Source organism: Gouania willdenowi, chromosome 6 (genome assembly GCF_900634775.1).
Source record: "Gouania willdenowi chromosome 6, fGouWil2.1, whole genome shotgun sequence".
NCBI classification, from domain to species: Eukaryota; Metazoa; Chordata; class Actinopteri; order Blenniiformes; family Gobiesocidae; genus Gouania; species Gouania willdenowi.
In genome coordinates, this window is record NC_041049.1 from 12270173 (window position 1) to 12292321 (window position 22149).

The window sequence follows — 22149 nt, forward strand, 5'->3', positions numbered from 1 at the left end:
TGCACTGAGTACAATACGATCTGTACACATGAACACACATTTGACGATATTATGATGAATATAAAAATTGCCATAACAATTTTCATTACGTTTCACAGGAAATCATCGTGTTCCTCATAAATGTTCCACAAATCTCATAAAACATATCACATGTTTGCACTTTGTACAATTTAACCATTATTTTAATAATTTTTGAAAATCCACTTTGCGTTTTAAAAAAAAAAAAAAAACACATCTTATCACAACCCATATACCAAATCTGTGACACCTAAAAACACAGTGTTTCAGTGAAAATAAACATATAAAGACTTATAAAGTGCAGCAGTATGTAACTCTACTCAGGCACTGACTACAGTACATACAGTATATCTGTATTTATCTGTGTGGGTTTAAAGCCTGGCAAGTAAATGAGATTTTAGTCCGGAGCTCATTTGTGACGAGAGCTCTAGAACAGGCCTGAGGGCACCTCACATGGTCCATGGGGTCTACCTGGTGCCCCATGTTGGTGACCGCTGCGATAGATGATAATTAGACCAAGATAGATGCAATATAATGCAATGACATTTATTTTTTTATTTTTAATGGGAAAATGACCAAACAAATTTGCAATTAGAAAAATAACTATTGTTTTATTGGACATTCTTTTATACTTACTAGTCTGGGTATGACCTGTTCAACTCAATAGAAATATGAAAAAAATGAATTCAAACCATAACAATCTGGTGCGTAGTAAACCGTGTGGATAATTATTATTTTTTATCTGAGGGTTATGTGAGAGTTATAGAATATCCACTGGATAATTAATCTGTTTACTTGTAAGTTAATCAAGGTGCCCCTTAGTGTTCGGGGGACTTTCACACCTACCCAAATCAAGCAGACTTAGTATGTGATGGAGAAAACTGTGTTCAAAGTGACCAACAGTGAGAGTTCACGGCCTGTAAAAGAGGCCTAAGGCGGAGGGAAACAAAACTCTGAGCAGGTTAAGGAAACGAGTGTGGAGTGGTCAAATCAAAGACAAAAAGCAAGAGTAAAAGAGGTCAGGGCAAGATTTATAAATCTCATTTCTGGGGGGGGGTTGTAGTATCAGGATAATAAAATGAAAGAAAAAGAAGTGGAGATGTTTCTTTTGGCAGTTTAGGAAGCTGGGGGAGCAATGAGGGGAAAGACAGCTGTCCAACAACAACTTCCTCAGGCCAAAAGCAATACATGATATCCAGGAGAAATTATGATACGGTGTTCTCTGTCTCCCTCACTTCTTCCGTTCATGCATCAATCTTTTAGATAGCAGTATAAAAAGGATTTATATCCACTTGTAAAACATCCTCCTAACTTAAATACATACAGTATGCAGAATGTACAATGTTTTCACTAATTTATTGGTCTGGAATTATGTGCTGAGCAGAATTAATCTGTTTTATATAAGGTTTTTATTGGATGTTAACATATTTCATTGAGATGTATCACAAAGTCTCACACGCAGCTCCGAACCCTGTCAGAGAAATCAGGGCTGAAATGCACTTGACATTGAAACCAATCAGTCAGCTTTGGTGTAACACATTCATTAGTTCTGGACAAGAGTTGAGTTACTCACTGGTTGTGTGGGATGTTGGAATGTTCATTCCAGTCGAAATATTGATGCTGTCAGTTTGTATTTAGAATTATTTTTGGATATTTCCATGCTCCCACACATTCATGCTATGTACTTGAAATGAAACATGGCACATTTTTTAAGCAGGAACACACATAACTACATGTTTTTAAAAAGTTGCTGCGCTGTCGTCAGCCTTTTGCTGCAAGACTTCTCTGATAGGTCAAGGTGAATGCTATAAATTGTGTTTATACCTCCCCAGCTGCTCTGCTCAGTTTTATCTCTTTCCTCCCATTTTCTTGCCAGCATACATCTGCATACATCTCTTCTGTCACCCCCATTCTTCCATGTCTGTCATTCCGCCCTCAGGCTGTCATTCGTGCCTTTCTTCAGTCATTTTTCGATTTCATTGTCTTTCCTGTCCTCAATGTCTTTTGGCCCCTTTTTGCATATTTTTCTTTCACGTCTTACTCCTCCAGCACTTGTCTGGGAATGTCATTACGCCCTATAGGATGTCTACAAGTTGTATTCTTTAATGTCTTCCTGTCTGAGTCTTTGCTGTTGTCATCACACTGGGCTCTATGCTTCCATGTGGGTAAGTCAAAAAAGCTGCGCAGCTGCGCTGTTTTTGGCTGCGCGCTATTCACCCCCGGTACTTGAGTCACTGCGCGCCTCCATCCCAGTTACGCACTCTGGGTGGAGCGGCCCTGAAATATGGGTGTTCACATTCAAATCTGTCCTTACACATATTCTCCCGTCAGCTTAAGTTATTTTTCTCTTACGCACTTCTGAACCTGGAGTAAGTGCAGCGCCCCGAGAAGGTGAAACATTATATTGCATAAGAAGGATGGACTTAGTTACAATTTAAGCCACACGCACTCATTGCAGAAGAGACTCCCAGAAAGAATATATCCAAACTAACACTGTCACGCTGTCACGGGGGTGGGTGAGCGCGTCAGCTGCTGCAGCTCGGTAAATGAAACTCTGACAGACGTCAGACTGATTAAACTATTTTAACACTGTGTATAAAGCCAGAGTTTCATCCACTACGAGAGTAAATAACAAGTGAAACATTGATGATAGATGATGATGATGACAACTAATGCACACTGATCATTTCTGAATGTAAAAAGTAAAAAAAAAAATCAGGCCTTCCACAGAAACAAGCATTAATCTGGCGTTAATATGTGGGTAAAATGAGAGATTTTAACTGTGGCTCAGACAGAAAAATGTGTCCGATCTTCACCCTGCCGTAATCTGATCAAATCAACCTGTTACATTGTTTATCAAATAAAGGCATTTCAAATTAAAAGTGTACTTATATCATTTTCACGGATTTCAATGACATTTACAAGAGTTAGGAAAACTCCATGTTCTGTGATTTCTAGACCGCGCAAAAATAATGACATCATGGTCCAGTCCGTCGCCTATGCTTCAGACCGCCTTCATTCACAGACTATGCGCTTTTGGTTGATTTGTGCGTGGTGGGCGTGTCAGGAACCTGGGCCGGAGAATACGCGCAGGAGAAAGTCGCGTAAAAAAGCGCTTAAGTCCAGACGGAGAATAGGGCCCACTGAGAATAAGCAATGATGCGTTTGACTGTTTTCTCTACCTTGGTCTTATCTTTGTCTGGGACTGGTCAGACTTGAGATTTTACATAGAGACCAGCACTGATCTGCTATTCTTGATCTTCATTAATGTGATAATAATGAGAAGCACTTTGAACTGTTCCTGATAATTTAATGATTGTAATTTGGAAATCTTTTCCTGTGCCTTATGTGTCAGACACCTGCAAAAACTTGAATATCAGTCCACCTTTTTTCTCATCAGAAATACCACTGAACACTTACTTTTGGCCTTATTCAGCTTACAAGTAAACATCTTATTTTCAGATATTTTGAATAATCAGTGGCTTTTAAATACACAGAAGGATTTATTTGCAAGAATTTAGTTGAACAAATATGTCAAGATTTGAAAAAAGTTTTGGTGTCGGTACTTTCTGGGCTTGTATAGTGTGTTCTTGAGCACAACAATATGTGTGGGTTGCGGTCTCAACTTTTTGATAAATCTATACTATAATGAAAGAAAGGTCTGTATGTGTGTGTGCGTGTGTGTTGAACGAATATCTCCCCTACACTGTTCGACCTTTGTCAACGGCTTCCAAATACCCCAAGTTTGTGCATCCATTATTTTGGAGTAATTTGGTCATTTCCAAATGTGTATTTAAATTTTATTTCACCTGTGTGTGAGGGGGTGCTAGCGCACCTATATCTATTTCACTACACAGCTCCTCACAGTGGTGAGCTGGAGTCATGTGTTTGGCCATCACTGCGCACACAGCCAAGCAGACACGGACTGCAAACACACGAGTGAGAGAGAGGACGATAGTTTAGACCGGAGAGGGTGGAGGGGTGTCTGAGCAGCTGCGCTCACACTGATATACCATCAAAGCTCTCAAGTCTCACTTATTGGGCCTGATGTGAGTCACTGATGTGCCTGCATGTGCGTGGCTGAAGCACGTATGTGAGCCATGGAGTTGAGAGTCACACACACACATACAGTATCTCAAAACACGATAATCACCACACATAAGGTATTTATACTAAAAATACACTAAATGAGTAAAATAAAACAAAAAACTAAACAATATTTATACAAAAAGTACACAAAACGACAACAGAAATGCACAAACGTATATAAAAAGGCTCCTAAAACACACAAAATGACATACATTACAGAAAAATACATCAAACAACAACAAAAATATGAAAATTAATCAAAATACACAAAACTAAATATTTATACAAAAAATACACAAAATGACAACAGAAATGCACAAAACTCCAGAATCACGCTACAATGGCAATAAAAAAACAATAATTGTACAAAAAATGCACAAAAAGACAACTGAAAGATACAAAAATGCACATAATGACTCCAAAAAAACATACATTACAGAAAAATATGCCAAACGAAAAAATTGAGTAAAGAAAACAACAAACACTTATTATGCGCATGTCCCATAGAATTAAATCAGGGAAATCGCACACGCTATTTTACTTTGCACCCACAAATATACCCCTTTATAACAATGTTGAGTATGTACACTTCTTTGTACATCCAACCTTCAAACATATACTCATTTGGCCATAATTAACAACTCTACTTACATCTCCACTATATGAATACAGTACAGACTTCTGATGGGCACTGTACTAGTAGGTTTAAAAGATGATTCGAAAAAAAATAATTGCAAATGTTAAATAACTTGAGAACTGTTTCTAGACACGCCCTTTTCGGCCACAGTTGCCTAAGGACTCATAGGTTGGTTGCTGAACCTGAACTGGCTGTAGCAGTAAACGGGTATAAAAGTGATTGGGTTGTTAATTCTTTCTCAGTCTTAATTAACTCAATACTCCTCCACAGTGAACTTTTCCTGCATGAAGTAAGCTCTTGTAAGCATACAGTGACATGCATGTTTTTGCCCAGAAAAAAATTGCCCACACAGAGACAACTTGGCTCAAAATCCAACCTGTCCATAACCTTAGATATAATTTAAGACTTTTTGATCCCCGTGAGTTCCATAAGGCAGGTTAGCTCAAGACATCTGTTGTAGACTTTCAGTTTTTGGACTCCCACAAAGAGAGTAAAGCACACACACACACACACACACTCACACATACACACAAACAGCAAACATTGCACGATTGCTAAGAAGCTTTCTTCCGTAAAGAAAGCGTGGAGAATTGAAACGCGTACTGAAATCCACACACATGCATAAGAATACATCCTCCCACACAACTACATGTACATGGGCTTATGGCAGCACACCAACAACACAGTCAAGAGCTTTGATCCGCTCAGACAGCAATGAGATTAATCCAGTGTGTCTCAGCAAGTCTGTCTGTCTGTGTGTGTGTGTGTGTGTGTGTGTGTGTGTGTGTGTGTGTGTGTGTGTGTGTGTGTGTGCGTGTGCGTGTGTGTGTGTGCGTGCGTGCGCGTGCGTGCGTGCGTGTGTGTGTGCGTGTGTGTGTTTGTGACAGACATGTTAGAAGCTTAGCGTGACAAACACTGGCATGCTGTTTTGACACTTAGCCTTAGAAGCCAAAATCAGGATCCCTCACTATACTCAGTTACATCTCCCAGTTCTCCTTCTGCTCTCTGTGTTTGACTTTCTCCCCTTTGGTCTTATAGTCTTGGTTCCTCTGTCCAACTTAGAGTAATTTAGCTTCCGTTTTTATAAACTGAGTGAGGATTTTTGAATTTTCCCTGAAAGTCTTGTAGGCCATACTAACTGGTAATATTTGGTTTAGAATACAACAAATAAGAGACAGCGCTGATTCCTCTGTTATCACTTTACTTGAAGTTTTATACATAAGGCTGACATTACGCTGTCATTATCTGTCATTAGCATGAATAAGGTGTCCTATATGCTGTCATTAAGTGTTTGTTAAATTATGACTCCTTTCCCTAAATTATGACACCGTTGGAGCTATGTTGGCCTTTTTTGGGTTAGGTAGAGGGATCTAGTGGGGTTAGGTAGGATTAGGGGTTAGGGTTAGTTAACGAAGGGTTAACGAACCTTATTCATACTAATGACAGGTGTCATTCATTGATAATGACGGCATAATGTCAGCCTTTATGTATGAAACTTCAAGTAAAGCGTTACCATTCCATTTTAAATGTACATAATGCACTTGCACGCATCAAGACTATCCGTTCATGCTCAGTCTGCTCCTCATTTTCAAGGTCATGTGACCTTATACTACTATACCCAAAAGGCAGTGGTCACCTTGGACAAGTTACTGGTCCACAGTGAGGGTAACTATTAAGTCTCTGAAGTGCTCCATATGATTAGGTAGAGAGTGTATAAATGGAGGAAATCCTACGTTTTGTGTTGAAAGCCGAAGTTCATGGTCACAGATTGTCAGCAGGTGTCTCAGTAGCTGGCTGTAAAAAATGGATTTGCTGTAATGACCCCCCTGTAAAGACAAAGACAGAGCTGCACATTTAGTCATACTTTTCAGTGCAGGCTTGCGTGTAAGTGTGTGCGTGTGTGTGTGTGGTCTTGCAAACAGAGCAAACACCCGCTGACTATGGATAATGCATTTTTACACCTTTCTTATTAGTCACAGTGCGGGCTGTGAAATGTGTGTGTGTGCACGACTGAGCGACGGACGGGGGGAAAAAATAGGGTGAAGAAGCGAGGGAAGGATTTTTCAGAAGAAAAAAAAAAGAAGAAGCAGGGAATGTGTCAAGAACAGATCCTCATTCTGTCATGCAGTAGTCCCACCTGCCCTCCTCTCCCCTCCCGACTCACTTCCTTTGTCTTTCTACCTCCTTTCTCTGCTTTCACGTCTCTTTGATTTGTTTTCCCTCCAAATCCTCCAGTTATATTATTCCCCTCCCTGTCAAAGCTGTTTCTCTCTCTCTCTTACACTCTGTGTGTGTGTGTGTGTGTGTGTGTGTGTGTGTGTGTGTGTGTGTGTGTGTGTGTGTGTGTGCGTGTGCGTGTGTGTGTGTGTGTGTGTGTGTGTGTGTGTGTATGCCTTCTCCTCGTCGTTTTTTCTTAAGCCTCTCTGATGTACAACAGCTCCTTGAGGGGAGCTTTTCTTTCCCTTAAAAACACCAACACACACACACACACACACACGGACGCGCACACACACACACACGCATTGCCATGCACCAGCTTTAACCTATTTCCCCAACACTTCTCTCTGATGGTCTCTCGACCCGTCCTCCCTCTGCGTACTAAATCATTCATGTCCAAGTGTCTATGACCCACTTTCATCATAATTTAAGACACAGAGAAACAGCTCTTAAAGAGATCCATGCAAAAATGTGCTGTAACACGTCTTTAATTCCAACAGCTTTTGCTGCAAATCAGCTTTAAAAAGATTCACATCAACAAAGATATTTTGATTTTTGGCTTTGGTTTTAAGACTTTTAAACAGCTTCTCTACTTGATTTGTTGTTTATCTTTGTATCACTGTCATTTTGTCCAATAACTTATAGATCAGTGAAGCCTTTTTTTGCTGGAGACAGTCACAGTAAATACTTTACTGCCGACCAAAGCTTTAATGGCTGCCTTTACTTTGATCCTACACACATGGCTGCACAGCAGTAAGTCATGTTTCATGAAACCTGCACTGATGTGTCCAGTTATTCCAGTGTTTTTTTTTGTTTTTTGTTTTTTTTTTTACTGCTCGGGCTCTAAACCAAAGTTGGAGTGTTTGGAAGTCAGTGTGGGAGGGTATATGAAAGGTTTGGATTTAGAAATTTAAAGGTAGAGTTAACTCAATGTCATGCATAAATTTTGTTGTGTATAATTAGTGTGCATTGGAAGAATCAAAGCCAGCTCGAAGCATAAGAAAGCCTTTCTGCCTGCTGTTTGTCAGCTGCAGGACAGAGGCCTTTAGGAAATTCAACCCTGTACGGATTGGAAAGAAAACTAATGAGAAAAAAAAGAACTGTTTACATGCTGGTGAGGTGTCACTGCCATGGTGAATCTGTCAACTTAAAATCTCTGGCAGATCACAGAACACATTCAACTGCTTTGAGGACACAGCACCCAAATATTGATTTAGGAAACAATTGAAGCTGGTGTTGAGAAGACTATAGACTTGCATTCAGAACTCCTGCCCCTCTTACAGTATTCTAGTTTACTCTTCAGCTGTGTTGCCCATAGGTTTACATCTGGACACTTCTGTTATTGACAACTTCTCTCATGTGATCTTGGCTTTTGGACTTAGATTGCTAGTCCCAAGAGCAATGTTCTTATTCAAACTAGAGCAGTAGTGTCAAACTCATCTCAGTGCAAGGGCCACATATGACCTGGTTTGAACTGAAGTTTTGTGAAGGAAAAAGCACAAATTCAAAATAGTGATGCCCCAGTTTGCACCTTACTGTTGTCAGTCACTTACAGTATCCTGAATGTTGAGCAATTGGTCAGAGTTCCTTGAATTTTAACTAGTTTTCTTAAGATTTGCAATGTAATTTGCCAGAACTCCATGGGAAACTTTGTGTGAATGGTCAGGGTTTTCGAAAATGTAATGTTACGGTAAACAATGCCTGTATGTTCAAGCCCCAATGTATTTTTTTGGATTTGAGATATCTACAACTGATATGGTGATTTACAAAGAGTTGTTATTTGGCTTTAATATTTACTTTTGGACAAAATCTTCTTGTGGGTGGGACTAGATGCCATGGATGGCCGAATTTGGCCTGCGGGCTTTGACTTTCACACGTGAACTTGACTTAAAATCTATTAATCCTAGGAGACAAAATAAATGACATTTTGCTGAACTAAACCAGGCCCATAGAGCCTCTAATTCCTCTTAAACTGCTGCTTAAATAAACAAATATGTGATTAAAATGTGTCCGGTTTGGTAAAACAATAGAGAAAAAGGAAATAAAAATATCAAACAAGGTAAAGGTACCAATTTTACAAACCAGGCAGAGTTTGATCTCTAAGTGTGATGTAATGTTTTTGGATCAGCTTATCTTCAAATCTCTTTTAAAGGTTGTCTTTTTTTCCTATACTAAACCATATGAAGTCAGACTTGGCAGGCGGGTCAAGTCTGACTGTGTTTGAAGAGTAAACTCTGTCATTCTACACGTACGTACGTAACGTATCCACAGCAGACTCAGTGTCACAAAAAACAATTGAGTTCTGCTTGGCTCAATCTGGAACAAAGAGCAGAGAAAGGGGATTATTTCTAAAATAGCTCCGTGTTTGTCTAAGACAAGGACTGGCCAATGTCACACACTGGACTAGGTCTACTACACACACACTCACACTCACACTTCATGAAGTGATACACTCCAACGGAAAAGACTGAAGCGTTGGGTCCCCATAGACAAAATGTGGACACACACATCATACACAGCTGAACATCATCTTCACAGATGTGTCACTCCAACACAGGATTTGCAATAAAACGCAGCAACATGTAAGTGATAAAGCAGCGCCCACGGGAAGCTGCTTTGGTGTGTGTGAGAGAGATATGCGAGGGATCTGAGGCGAGGCATTAGTGTTCCTGATAAAGTGAGGGGCCTTAAGTGGTTGGAGGAAGGAGAGCGCCCCAAATGTGGGTGTGTCTGTACGTGTGTGTCTGGGTTGGGGTCAGGTGGCTGGTGCGTTTGTGTATCTCTGCTTACTGTCTTCCTTGTCGCCACGTTGATGACATCACGGCACACGGCCGCCAAATGATGGAAAGAATGCTTCCATCTTTTTTACAAGCAGAGAGGGAGAAGAGGCGGACAGATAGAGTGGGAGTGACGAAGGACGAGAGGAGGAAGGGAACTAAAGAGTGGGTGAGAGACTCAGAGAATAGAGAATAGGTGAGACATGAGCTGAAAACTGGGGCGCAATTATAAAAGGGAGTGGAAACTTATGAATAACATATGAAATGTTCTTATATTTGACGGCTTGGCCACATACCCCATTACCACCTGTAGGAAATGCCTGTGGAGATTTTTCTTTCTACTATTTCATGTTAACACACAGGAAAGTCACTGTTACCCTGTGCATACGAACAGATGCTGTACAGTGGAAAAACACAGCCGGTGTGCTAAAGTTTTTTACCCTGGTTCCCGTTTTTCTAAGAAAATGTCACTGTTATTATCCCCGCCACAAAGCGGAAGGGGGATATAGGTTTGAGCTCCGTGCATCCGTCCGTCCGAGTTAAATAGGACAGCTTTTCTCAGAAACTGTTTAAGATAGAATAGCCAAATTTGGTGTGTGGCTTCAGGGTATCAATACCTTGATGGAATTCGAAAATGAGAAACGCGCAATTATTTCTTCCAGAGTTATTGTCCTTGTTCTGTTTTTCTTTACTATGTTCGAGGTATCTTCAAAGGAGACAGCTTTTCTTGGAAACCGTTTAAGATAGTAATTATATGTTCTTAGATTTAGGACATTTAGGAAAAGGTTGTGAGTTATAATGAGAACCAATCTGGCAGAGGATGTTGATGACTACGTCTTCTTGATTCTTCATCGAATACATTTCTTAAAATTAATTTAGTTTAATAAAATTATTGAAATAAGACACATCATGTCACTTGTAATAATAACCAGGATAACCAAACTAATAAACTAATAGCTGTTGAAATGTTGATGTATTGCAACATTCTTGTCGAATATAACCACTAAGGAGTTTTTTTTCATGAGCTTATAGTTTGAAAAATTACTTCCTAGACATTTTTTCAGCTACAGACACAAAACAATTAGATTTACTGTAACTCGCATGGCCGTTGATTCACAACCATTGTCGTACACATATGTTGAATCCTTGACATTTAATTAAATACTACTATAACTACAGATCACACAGCAACAATTGATCTTTGTCAGTTGTTCCTGAGCCCATTTTATCAACTTTGAGGAGGGTTTGTTTACAAAGCTTAATGTGTTCCTAATCTGACACCTATTGATTTCTCCTACATTTACAAATTGGGGATTCCCTGAATGTTGCTACAACTTGATTCCTATTGTGTACCTTCATCAACATCTTTAAGGGTTCAAATAAATAACGGTATATAAAAATATTCCTGCCCGGTGGGAAAGTTGAACTTTTGATATCTTTCATTAAAATAAATAAATAAATATATATATGTGGCTAAAATATTGAATGTAAAATTTAAAAATCCTACATTTTGCAGCATTAAATGTGTTTACAATGGAAAAAAATAGTTTTATCACAATAATGAAATTTTGTGTAATATAATGTTTTTTTTCTATTGGCTTTAATACACATTTGGATTTCAGATAGATTTGTGTATATATGCAGCTTTCTGTGGATGCAAAGAGATGCAGTATTGTTTTGTTTAGATCTGATTTATTTATTTTGATCATGTAAATGACAACTTAAGACTGTTTAAAATAAAATAAATTAACATCAAGAATTGATAACAAAACAGTATCCTGCATCTTCAAATTCCCATCTCACATCTTAGTTTACATGAATGAAAAGGAGTAAGAAGAAGTAAACTTATCTCTACCCCTCTAATTTTTTTTACATTTCCTAACTTAAATGTTAACAAAGTCTCAATTTACTAACAATTTAAAACAATTGGTTTGCTAAGCACAGTAACCTCTCAGCTTCAAGCAGGCTTTTATGTACAGTATGCACAGGAATTTGGTTTGTCATCCATCCCATATCCAACATTGTGCTTTGTGCATCAGGGTGAACCTAAAGGCCCGGATCGAAGCCTTTTAAATCTGTTGGGAACAAACTATTACTTCTTATCGTGTTTGGTTCATCATCTTTGTTACATTTAATGCTGAGCGCTCAACTGCCAGCCCCACTAAGAGCGTGCTAGGGTTTAAGTGCCCTCTGACAGCCGAATTATCCGAAGATTTAGCAAAAGAGTGTTGCACTTGAAGAAGCCTTTTAATGATTATATGGTGGAAGAAGCAGCAGCCACAACCAGCACTTGTAGTAAGCATGTGTTTGGCTTTGCAAGCTAAGAAGGCCAAGCAGCAATGTGTGTGTGCGTGTGTGTGTATGTGTTTGTGTGTCGGACAGAAATGAGGAGTTCCAGAGAAGCCCAGAACAGAATGAGGATTTTTGCATCTGGAATAAATATCATTTTATCACCAGGGGTTTATAGGCGCTCTGTGCTGGCAAGAAACTCTCAGATATGTTATAAAACTCGACGCAATGTTAGCTTTGACAAGAGTAATGTTCCATTAGCTTCACTGGGTACATGTGGAGGAAGAAGGAGAGTCAGTGTACTCACCCAAATCCTCACCAAGGTTAAAAAGATGATGAGACTAGAAGCATTACATCCAAAACTTCATTGTGTCAAAAGATTATTTCTTATGAATGTATAGCACTGACTGAAGCTTGAAACTTTTTTTTCAAATACTGGTTTTTGGAAATAAAGCAATATATTGTATTTACAAATGAGTAATTTGGCCTGACAGTGATCGTTTCGTCTTGGAGTTTATCAACCAAGTAAAGCTTTAGCTCATCTGGCTGCAGCACAGGACCGTGATTGGACATTTGTACGACGACAGTTTGGTCAGTGAGGTTGACCAAAGAGTTTATGTATCCTCACAAAGTTCAAACATATAATCTGTCTTCGTTTAAACACTCATCATCATCGCATTCCTCGTACGCCGAATCTTTAAGTGTGTTTGTGTGTCTCGGCGAGAAAGGGTGTAATTGTGTGTTTTTCGGTCGGTCTTTCCTAATCTGCCAAAATACTTCTCAATCTTTTAAGAGAGCGACTCAGTTATAAGGCTTTAGTAACTCTGTCATGTTGCATCACATAAACCCAACTGTTCTTTAAGCCAGGGGTTCTCAACCTTGGGGTCAGGACCAGATGCCTTCAAGAAACTAGGAATTTTTTTTGAGCCCATTTTTGCTTATTTTTACTCTTTTTCTGCAACTCCACCAAACTTGCCACATTTTAACCTATATTCATCACTTTTCCTTGCCATGTTTTTGCTCCTTTTAATGCATTTTTGCTACATTACTCCCATTTATGCCACTTCCCCATCAAATTCCAACACCTTTTTTGCACATTTTTCCACTTTCAAGTTATTTTTGGCACTTATAAAACCTTTCCATTACTTTTCCCACTGCTTTTTTCTGTCTGTTTTTATCTAATTTCAACTTTTTACCAATTTCTCTGGTTTTTAAAATCCCATTTCACCACCTTTTCCACCATTTTTGGTCACTTTTAACCCTTTTTTTTAATTTATGATTAAAACAAAGATTTAAATCTTCAAGACGACTATATACTGAGGTTCAAATAATAATAAACTTCCTGGATAATAGTTGATATTATTCTGATAAATAAATAAATGTGGTTATCACATATTCATACAGTATAACAATGGACCATCATTTTGCTGACTTTATAGATGGGCCCCAAAAAGATTTCCCCTTATAGATGGCCCTGCCCGGTCTCTGGCTCCTATATTTTTGGGGTCACGGGCTGAAAAGGTCGAGAACCACTGCTTTAAGCCATTGTTAGAGGTTAAGCACTGGTCATCCTGATGGAAATAACCACTTTAGTTTTGACAGCCACTAAATAAAAATGTTCTTTTCTGTTTTTTGACTTTTGGACTACCGATAACTTACTCTATGCCATTCTACATATTGGAACGTCTTCTTATGCCGTTGATCCTCTTTTAAAAACAGCGTGCATGTTGATATAGTGTCACTGTCAACAGTGGGATTGTGGAAAGACTTTAATGGGTTGGAATTCCTACTCTATGGACATAATTCTAAGAATTCTCATTCATTGGTGTCCTTGAAAAGAGCTCTGCTCTACCCTTGGCTGATGGGATAAATGGGATGCGGCATGTTGGTTTTCCCGACCACATGGAATCTCATCCATATGTCAGCTCCACTGTTCAGGCAAAGAGAGGTTAACAGGATATTTTTGATATAATGCTCACCGTAGTAATAAACATGTTTGCAGTGACTGGTTAACTCAGAAGGCAGACTTTCAGTAATTAGTTGAAAAGTAGTGAACATAACTTGTTCATGTATTACTTAATACTGTGTGACACTCTTTGTTCCTTAATATTATAGCAGTAAACGTCTATACAGGGACAGGGGGTTGCAAATTATCCTTGGCAAGAAACTCATATGCATGACATCTGTTTTGTATGTAATGTAGCACAAGGTCTAATGCAGTTGTCCGTTTGTCTTTTTGAATAATGTGATGAACATCTTCAAGGTCATTCAGAAAAGTTCTCAATGATCTGGCCAAACAAGAAGTCAAAAAGTTTCATGGTTACAAGAATTCAACTTTGGGTAAAAGTAAATCACATTCTTGCTGCTGGTCTTTTTTAAAAGGCGTTCATATAGGTTTAAGTTCATGTAAACTGTTTTTTTTACGTGCACATATCTAGATGAAAGGAGTATTTGCTCAAATCATAGAATATTGATTGAAGTTTTTGTCTTAAGTGCTCATTATTTCTCACACGTGTGAAAATCTTGCTTTCTTGCTCTTAGTTTTTGGATTTTTGGAGTTTACTGTAAGCGTTTTCAGTGGGATTACTCAGCCTGATTCAGCTAATTGGATGAACTTGTTACAGATTTGATGCCTTTACAATATTCTTATGATTTTGATGCAGCTCTGGAAGATTTAGGATTTAATATTTAATTTATTTATTTATTTAGCATCACTGATGTAAAACATGATAGTAATCCTAAATAAAACCTGTGCTTTTCAAATGATCACATCCAGGTAATGAGAAAACATGGTAACACTTGAAGTTTTATACAGAAGGCTGACATTACACTGTCATTGTTATGACATGACACCTGTCCTTAGCATGAGTAAGGTGTCATTAAGTGTCGTTTGTTACCCTAACCCCTAACCCTAACCCTTTGTTACCCTAACCCCTAGATACCACTCCACCTAACACAAAAAATGTCAACATACCTCCAAAGGTGTCATAATTTTGCGAAAGGTGTCGTAATTTAGCAAACGACACTTTATAACAGCCTTAATGACACCCAATTCATGCTAATGACAGAAAATGACAGCGTAATGTCAGCCTTATGTATACAACTTTTAATAAAGTGTGACTGAATGTACTTGAAAACATCACAAAACAATATAAGGCTTTAAATCTAAAAAGGTCACGTGTAGAAATTGTTATTAGAGTTTCTAATAGAAGCTGATCTGGCTTCTCAGACTCAAAAATAACTACATTTCCTATTTCCTTTGTCACTCTTTCACAGACAAGAAGCTCTGCTGGCCGCCATAAGCGAGAAGGACGCCAACATCGCCCTGCTCGAGCTCTCCTCGTCTAAAAAGAAGAAAACTCAGGAGGAGGTGGCTGCTCTAAAACGGGAGAAGGACAGTCTGGTGCAGCAGCTCAAACAACAGGTGGGACTCAAAACATTTACAGTGCTAATATACAGGGGACCAGTGGGAGGGTCGAGATGGAAGAAGAGAAGTTGCAGTGGGATGCTGGAGGTAAAGAAAAGCAGGAGAGCACAGGTGAGGTGTCAGTGATGAGGGGAGCAAAGAAAACAAGAGAGAGAGAAACTCAGTCCAGATGTGACCACAGGCCTCCAACCACAAACGGTAAATTTAGGATTAAATCCACTACTCCTACACACACACACACACACATACAAACCTGGCAAACCACAGATTTCATGAATTTGTATTTATGTAAATACACTCTCCACAAATACCCACAAAAACTAGACAGAAAACCCTGTTATTTTATAGGTAGGAGTATGGCACGCACACAAATCTACTTTTACGGAAACCCTCAAACAGACCAAAAACAAGGATATAAACAAGACCAAAAGCCTCTGTCAACACACACATACATGCAATAAGGGCTTTATGGGTCTTGTTTAAAAGACTTCTGATGAGTGGTTTAAGGGATTTCTTTCTAGCTGCTCATTGATTGTTTTTTGTCTGTGGTAATTATTTTAACTTGATACAATTGATGAAATTAGATTAATTTGTAATAAACATCTGCCAATGTTTTGGGAAGTTACTTTAGCAGAGTTTTGGGAACAAAAACAAGAAATCACTGTAAGAATGAAATAAAAACACATCCACACATCTGTCTATGGGACTCCACATCCCACAATGCAGTGTATAAAACTTTTCTGTGGAGATCAAAACAAACTTTTGAGCGGCAATTTCAATTTTTGCACCTTTTTTAAATCAAATAATCTTTGATCTATGTATTAATCTATGAGGCCTACACTATGGATTTGTCTAATTGAAAAAATAGATATATATCTCTAGCAGGTTTAACATACTTCTAAAATCTGATATTACAAAAAGAGTTGAGTAAGAGCTTATTTCCTCCCTTTGATTCCTCTATGCATACCTGAAATATTGTTATGTGGACTTTTATAAATGCAGACCTAACATTAAAACTGCATGAAAAGAATATAGTTTGTTGTTGGCCAGTCATCATGTTGGATGTATAGTCATTCAGAGTAGCTTAAGAACAGTCCTCCACCCTAAGTCCACAATATTTTAGTAAATTCCAAATTTTCCTTTAGAGCGCATGCGTACTGCAACACACTTTTACAAATTCTGAGTTAATAATGACAATAAAAAGCTCCCTCACCTTCACCATTATTGATTTCTTTAAAGAAGGGCCACAAAATGTTCAGATGATTTCAAAAGGAGCAAAAAGGGGGAAATGCAATAACAGAATAACTAAACTGGTACATGTTTCAAGTGCTTTCTTATCACTGGGGAGCCGTGAGAGAATCGGTTGTACTGTATAATTTTACTCACCCGGTCCCAAGATGTGATTTTGCATTTATTACTGTAATTATATTGCTCTACAGTGCCTTCAGCAAACATAGGGCAACTTAGAAGAAATGATAACAAAGCAAGAAACAACATCCACAAACTGAGCAATAAAGCTTAACACACACCAGTGAAGGAGGAAGAAATGGTGAAGCTGTAATTTCCCCATAGAATAAACTGAGAATTACCCATAAACACCAACCAAAACCCAGGTTATAACCAAATATTCACATGTCAAACCAGCCTTTTTCCCCTCATTTTAGATGACGTGGATTTTAAATGTTTTTCACTGTCACCAGTTTCTAACCACCTTGTAGCCTCGGCTGATGGAACATTTTGTTCAACCCTTAACCCATGTGTATTTTTAGTTATATGTAATCGACGGTGTCACACACACATCGCCTGCCAAATCCTCTAACACAAGATAAATCATGACCACGGACAGATCGGTGAGCTTTGGTTTGCCTTTTATTTCCCTTCATTTATGTCTAAGCTGCTGTTTGGTGGTAACACTGGGAATTCCATCAGAGCCGCTCAGAATAGATACAAAGTAGCACAAATTTTGTAGCAAAATGTGATTTAACACGGCCAAAAGTCCACTTAATGGATGGAATAAACTCAACAAGAATTGAGTAAGATTTTTTTGTGCGTGCCAAAAAAAAGGTGTGGTAAAAAAGTGTTTGAACTGGTGTTTAAGAGAGAAGTGAGGCTATTAAAGAGAAGCTGTGTCAAATGTATTCACTGTAACAAGCTCCACTCTTTCCTCTCTTCCTTCCTCATCCCTCCGTCTCCTCTCTTGCCGCACTATTTGAAGTCGTTTATGACACCTCTGGGTCTCAAAGGTGGTTCCTGACAACACAGAGACTTCACTGTCTGCTTCCCAATGTGTGCATGTGCAAATGTGTCTGAGCAGACGAGGGTGCAAGGCGAGCTGTTCCGAGCTGCTCCAGGTCTCTCGCCCTCCTTCGCTCTTCATTTACCCTGCGGTGTTATAATTTTCAGTCCCTCAATGATTGATCACAACTGAGACTTTGTCTGTATTTTTGCGTGTGTGTGTCTGTTTACGTGTGTGTTACACGTCACCATCGGCGAAGCCAGAGTTTGTGAGTAGCGCATATTTTGCAGAAAATATCTTGCCTTATGGTAGACAGAACTAAAATTAGCACTGATCATAAATTATGAAGGAAGAGGAAGTTTTATTGCATAATGAATGTGGTCAGATGTGGTGATGGGAAGTTTTCCCCTACCTTTAGATTAGATGCCTTTGCATTAAAAATCAAAACGTGCACATTGAAGGCAGCAGAGTTTGTTCACAACTTGAAAAACTATCAAACTAAATGTGTTTCGATTGTCATCAAATACTGAAAAACATTCTGCCTTAAAGGGGACATAGCATGCATTTAAGTCCTTCCTTTTTACATATAAATCATACAGTTGTGGTCTATATAAAGTGGAACTGCAATGCTTGGGTCTGAATTCCTCATTATTATAGCACCACAGGCTCCTTTTCTACCCCTTTTCTGATGTGCTTCTGAGAGCAACTCGTTTTGGTGCGGCCTCTTTAAATGCAAATGAGACACTCCATGCCCCGCCCCCTCTCCAGGTTGCAAAGGTGACACTCGGTTCAACTTCACCCTGTTTGGCCATTTTTGTAGTTTGATAGAGGAGATACAGCTATGTAGTGGCGCATAAACTTTTTATTCAGAGGTTATTTACACAATGTCAACAACAGAAGACTTGTCCATCCAGCCTTACATGTTCGAGCCAGAGTCGGACCTGGCGGAGCGAGATGAAAATGAAGATGATGAACCTGCAGAACCCTAACAAGTGAGCTAATACAAGCGCCGAGCTAACGCTAGCGCCAAGCTATCGTCACGAAATGCATTTTAATACAGTCATTTTGGAGACAAAAACGGCAAAATGAAATGACTAATGAAAACTTTAGACTTAAATTAAATCACGTAGGCCATATCATCACGGATCTAAAACGAGCACACAGCGCTAACATATGAAGACGGTGCAACTGCTAATGTTAACAAAACGATGACAGGGACGTCTTATCATCACACTTTTTAGCGTTATTTACAGCTTACCGAAGTGCTCTGTTCATCGTCTCCAAAGATAGAAGGAATTGAACCCTCAATCAGACAAAGTCTTTCTGTAAATCCTTCTTTATACTGGTGGAGGTTGCTGAACCAGTCATCCTTGAAGTGCTTCGCGCACACAAAAATGACCTTACCCACAGATGTGGGTACATTTCCATAAAAAATAAAACTCAACCAGGCACTTTGAAAAGGTTCTGATGCTGGGAGACGGTGTAATGAAGCGTGTGGGTTACTACATCCAACAACCCAACATTTTGACTTATCCTCTCGTAACTTCAGCATCCTTGAGCTTGGACTACAAAATCACAGCGAGAAATAAAAATGGCGGATTGCTCGAAGTGTTGGACCTGGAGTCGATTTCTTAATTTGGCAGTTCAGCTGCAAATACTGTGACGTTATTGTTCAAAAAACGTAATAGAGAATAGAAAAATTGAAACAGATTGAAAAATGTGACTAAAACAGAATATAAAGTTATCAACAGACCACCTTACGAGACTAATTTGAACTTTTCTGTACTTCTAAACACTCTAAATATACAACAAAATGCATTTAAGGGCTAAAAAAGTGGATTTAGCATGATATCTCCCCTTTAAGTAAATAACGGTAACCTTTTATCATAGCGAGGGCCAAAAAATGTGACTGTCTGATCCGAGTCAATATTTATAATAATGACCAATCTGCGCATTAACACAGGAAATAACAGAGGGTTTGTGTGTGTTTTTTGCTTTTCGTGTCATTTTGTTGATTATTTTCCTTCCTTGTGTGTTTTTGGAGTCCTATTGTGTATTTTTGTTGTTATTTTATTAATGTTTTCCTCATTTTTCTCTGCGTTTTTGTCAAAATGTTATGTTTTTGAGTCATATGGTTGTGCTGTTGTTTTGCAATTTTGGAGATATTTGTGTTTATATTTGTTGCCCTTTTTGTATTTTTCTGTCATCTTGTGCATATACTTTGGGGATCGCACAGGGTTAGACAGTATATGTCCCCTGGACCACCAGTTGCAGTCGCCCATATCTAATTTAAATATTTACTTGCTTTACTGCCACCATCTATAGTATAAAGTGTGAATAAACTAACTCAACCTCAGCTGTAGAGCATTTTCACTCATCTTTAATCTTAATTATTGCTTTAAATATCGCTCACTCTGCAGAATAGTGTGAGATACTAGTGTACTGTGCAGACAGTGTAGGACATAAAGGCAGGTTTCTCAGACAAAAAGTGTTAAATTAAACTATTATAAGACATATTTGCTAAAAGGTTCAACAAACAAACTCCATTAAACTTAACTAAGACCCAACAATGCCTTTAAACTGACCAAGATAAAGGCATCAAGCGTTCCTTAAATAGAGACAGAGGGTAATTAGCAAGACACACACTTATGGACACAAAACCAACATCCAAAAATATCAAATATCCCAACAATAAATAAATCCAACCTTCGAAAGAGATGAGGTGACGGCATGAGAAGAGGTTTTTTATTTTATTTTGTGTGACTTGGGTTGAACAGCCACTTTATGAGGTGAATTAGATGCAGATTGATTGTTTCAAACACCCAAAGTGCTCAAACCACTCCACTTCAGTTTCATTGTTTTTGTGGGATCATAGAAGGTCCTTTTTATATTTTGATTGTAATAGATCATTTTGCTCTTCTCTCATCAAACCAACCTGTCCGTTCTCCTCTTACTTTTGGTACCAAAGCTCCATTTTTACACCGGGAACTGCTGCTTGCTGGATCCTGTTTCTCTTTCTGACCTTATTTGAAACCCTAGAGAAGGTTTTTGCATTACATATTTTTTTTTAAAACTCAACCGATCAGCAGATTCTCAAAGACTTAGACTAACCTGACTGGCTCCAACAGCCATGTTATGTTCAAACATGGCTAACATGCAAAGGAAAATGAACTCTGAAACATCTATACAAGCCAGTTTATTTTTTAAGCTACAGTTTTAGTCACATGGCCTGAAATTCCCTTTAATGACATGTTGTTTTAAAGCCCACCCCCAAAGTGAATTATGCAGCCTTCTCTGATGACACAGCAAAGATAACCACCATTAGAACTAACTAATAAGTAGGTAATTACCAGCAAAAGGTAGAATTATATTTTCAGAAAGAATGTCGAGAGTTTCCCTGCACAATGATCTTTGACCTCCGACTTCATCAGGCTGTAGATCAGGATGACCTCAGCTCTCCTCACTTTCTTCTTCTCCTGTTCCCACGGTCAGCCTCCTCTTTGCTCTTTACTTTTGACTTCCTTTACCAGAAGTTTTTAAGAGACTCGTGAGGGGACGGAGGAGACCAAAGTGAAAGATGGAGGTTATTTTCTGAAATAAACAGGAAAAAATTAGGTGCAATTTTCCCTGATGGAGGCATGTGTGTTTCACATTTACAGGTTAAGGACATTGTATGACCATGTCCCCATCCAAACCTATGACATGTTCAATGATGCCTTTTTCCTACACCATGTAGATGCTATTAGATATGTCAGAACCTTATTGATAAAATATATTCACATATCAAAGCATTGCAATGGGTTTTTTTTCACTCATAAAGATTAATTATTGAGCTATTAATCCTTTTATTATTATTAAAACAAGATCGATAGATATTTATGGACTTGAAGATGTTAATACCTTTGTCATTCTTGTATTTTACCTTTTAAAATTGGAAAAGCTTGTGGTTTATTTAGTGCTCCTCTGTGGCAAAACAACAACAAATGTTGTAACTAGGATTTTGAGCAATAATAGCGTGTATGGCTTTGGTCTAAGAAGTCAAAGAACTAGAACAAAGCTATGAAAAAAAGGAAAATACAATGACTTTGACCATAGGATCATTTCACCCCAAATGATATAAAGAAGGATGGAATATAGTGAAGAAAAGAAAAGTTTCACAATCAGCACTTTATAAATGGCTCACTGTTCATTATCACATTTTTCAATATGTTCAAACCTCTCTTTCACTGTGAACTTAAGAAATGTGTATTTAATGTACTTTATCACTCCTTTGAGTCTCGTCACAATAAAATAATTCTCCAACTTGCCTTACCATTTCCAAGTCACCATTTATCATCAGTTTTGGTTTCCTCACAGAGAAACAAATGTGGAAAATAGTTATTTCATTACCTTATCATGATAAAACCATTCTCTATCATGACTCGGCAACTTTTGTGGCTAGTAATTGTGCAGGGATCTA

At 38.5% G+C, this 22149-nt stretch overlaps 1 protein-coding gene across 6 annotated transcripts in view; it reads left to right on the forward strand.

Annotated features, from left to right (window-relative positions):
- Positions 1 to 22149, forward strand: part of LOC114464323 (ELKS/Rab6-interacting/CAST family member 1-like) — a 135503-nt gene that overhangs the window by 84672 nt on the left and 28682 nt on the right. For all 6 annotated transcript variants that reach the window (XM_028448367.1, XM_028448368.1, XM_028448369.1 and 3 more), the window contains one exon: positions 15304 to 15451. In XM_028448367.1, coding sequence (XP_028304168.1) covers positions 15304 to 15451 — 148 coding nt within the window. The remainder of the gene's footprint in view (positions 1 to 15303; positions 15452 to 22149) is intronic.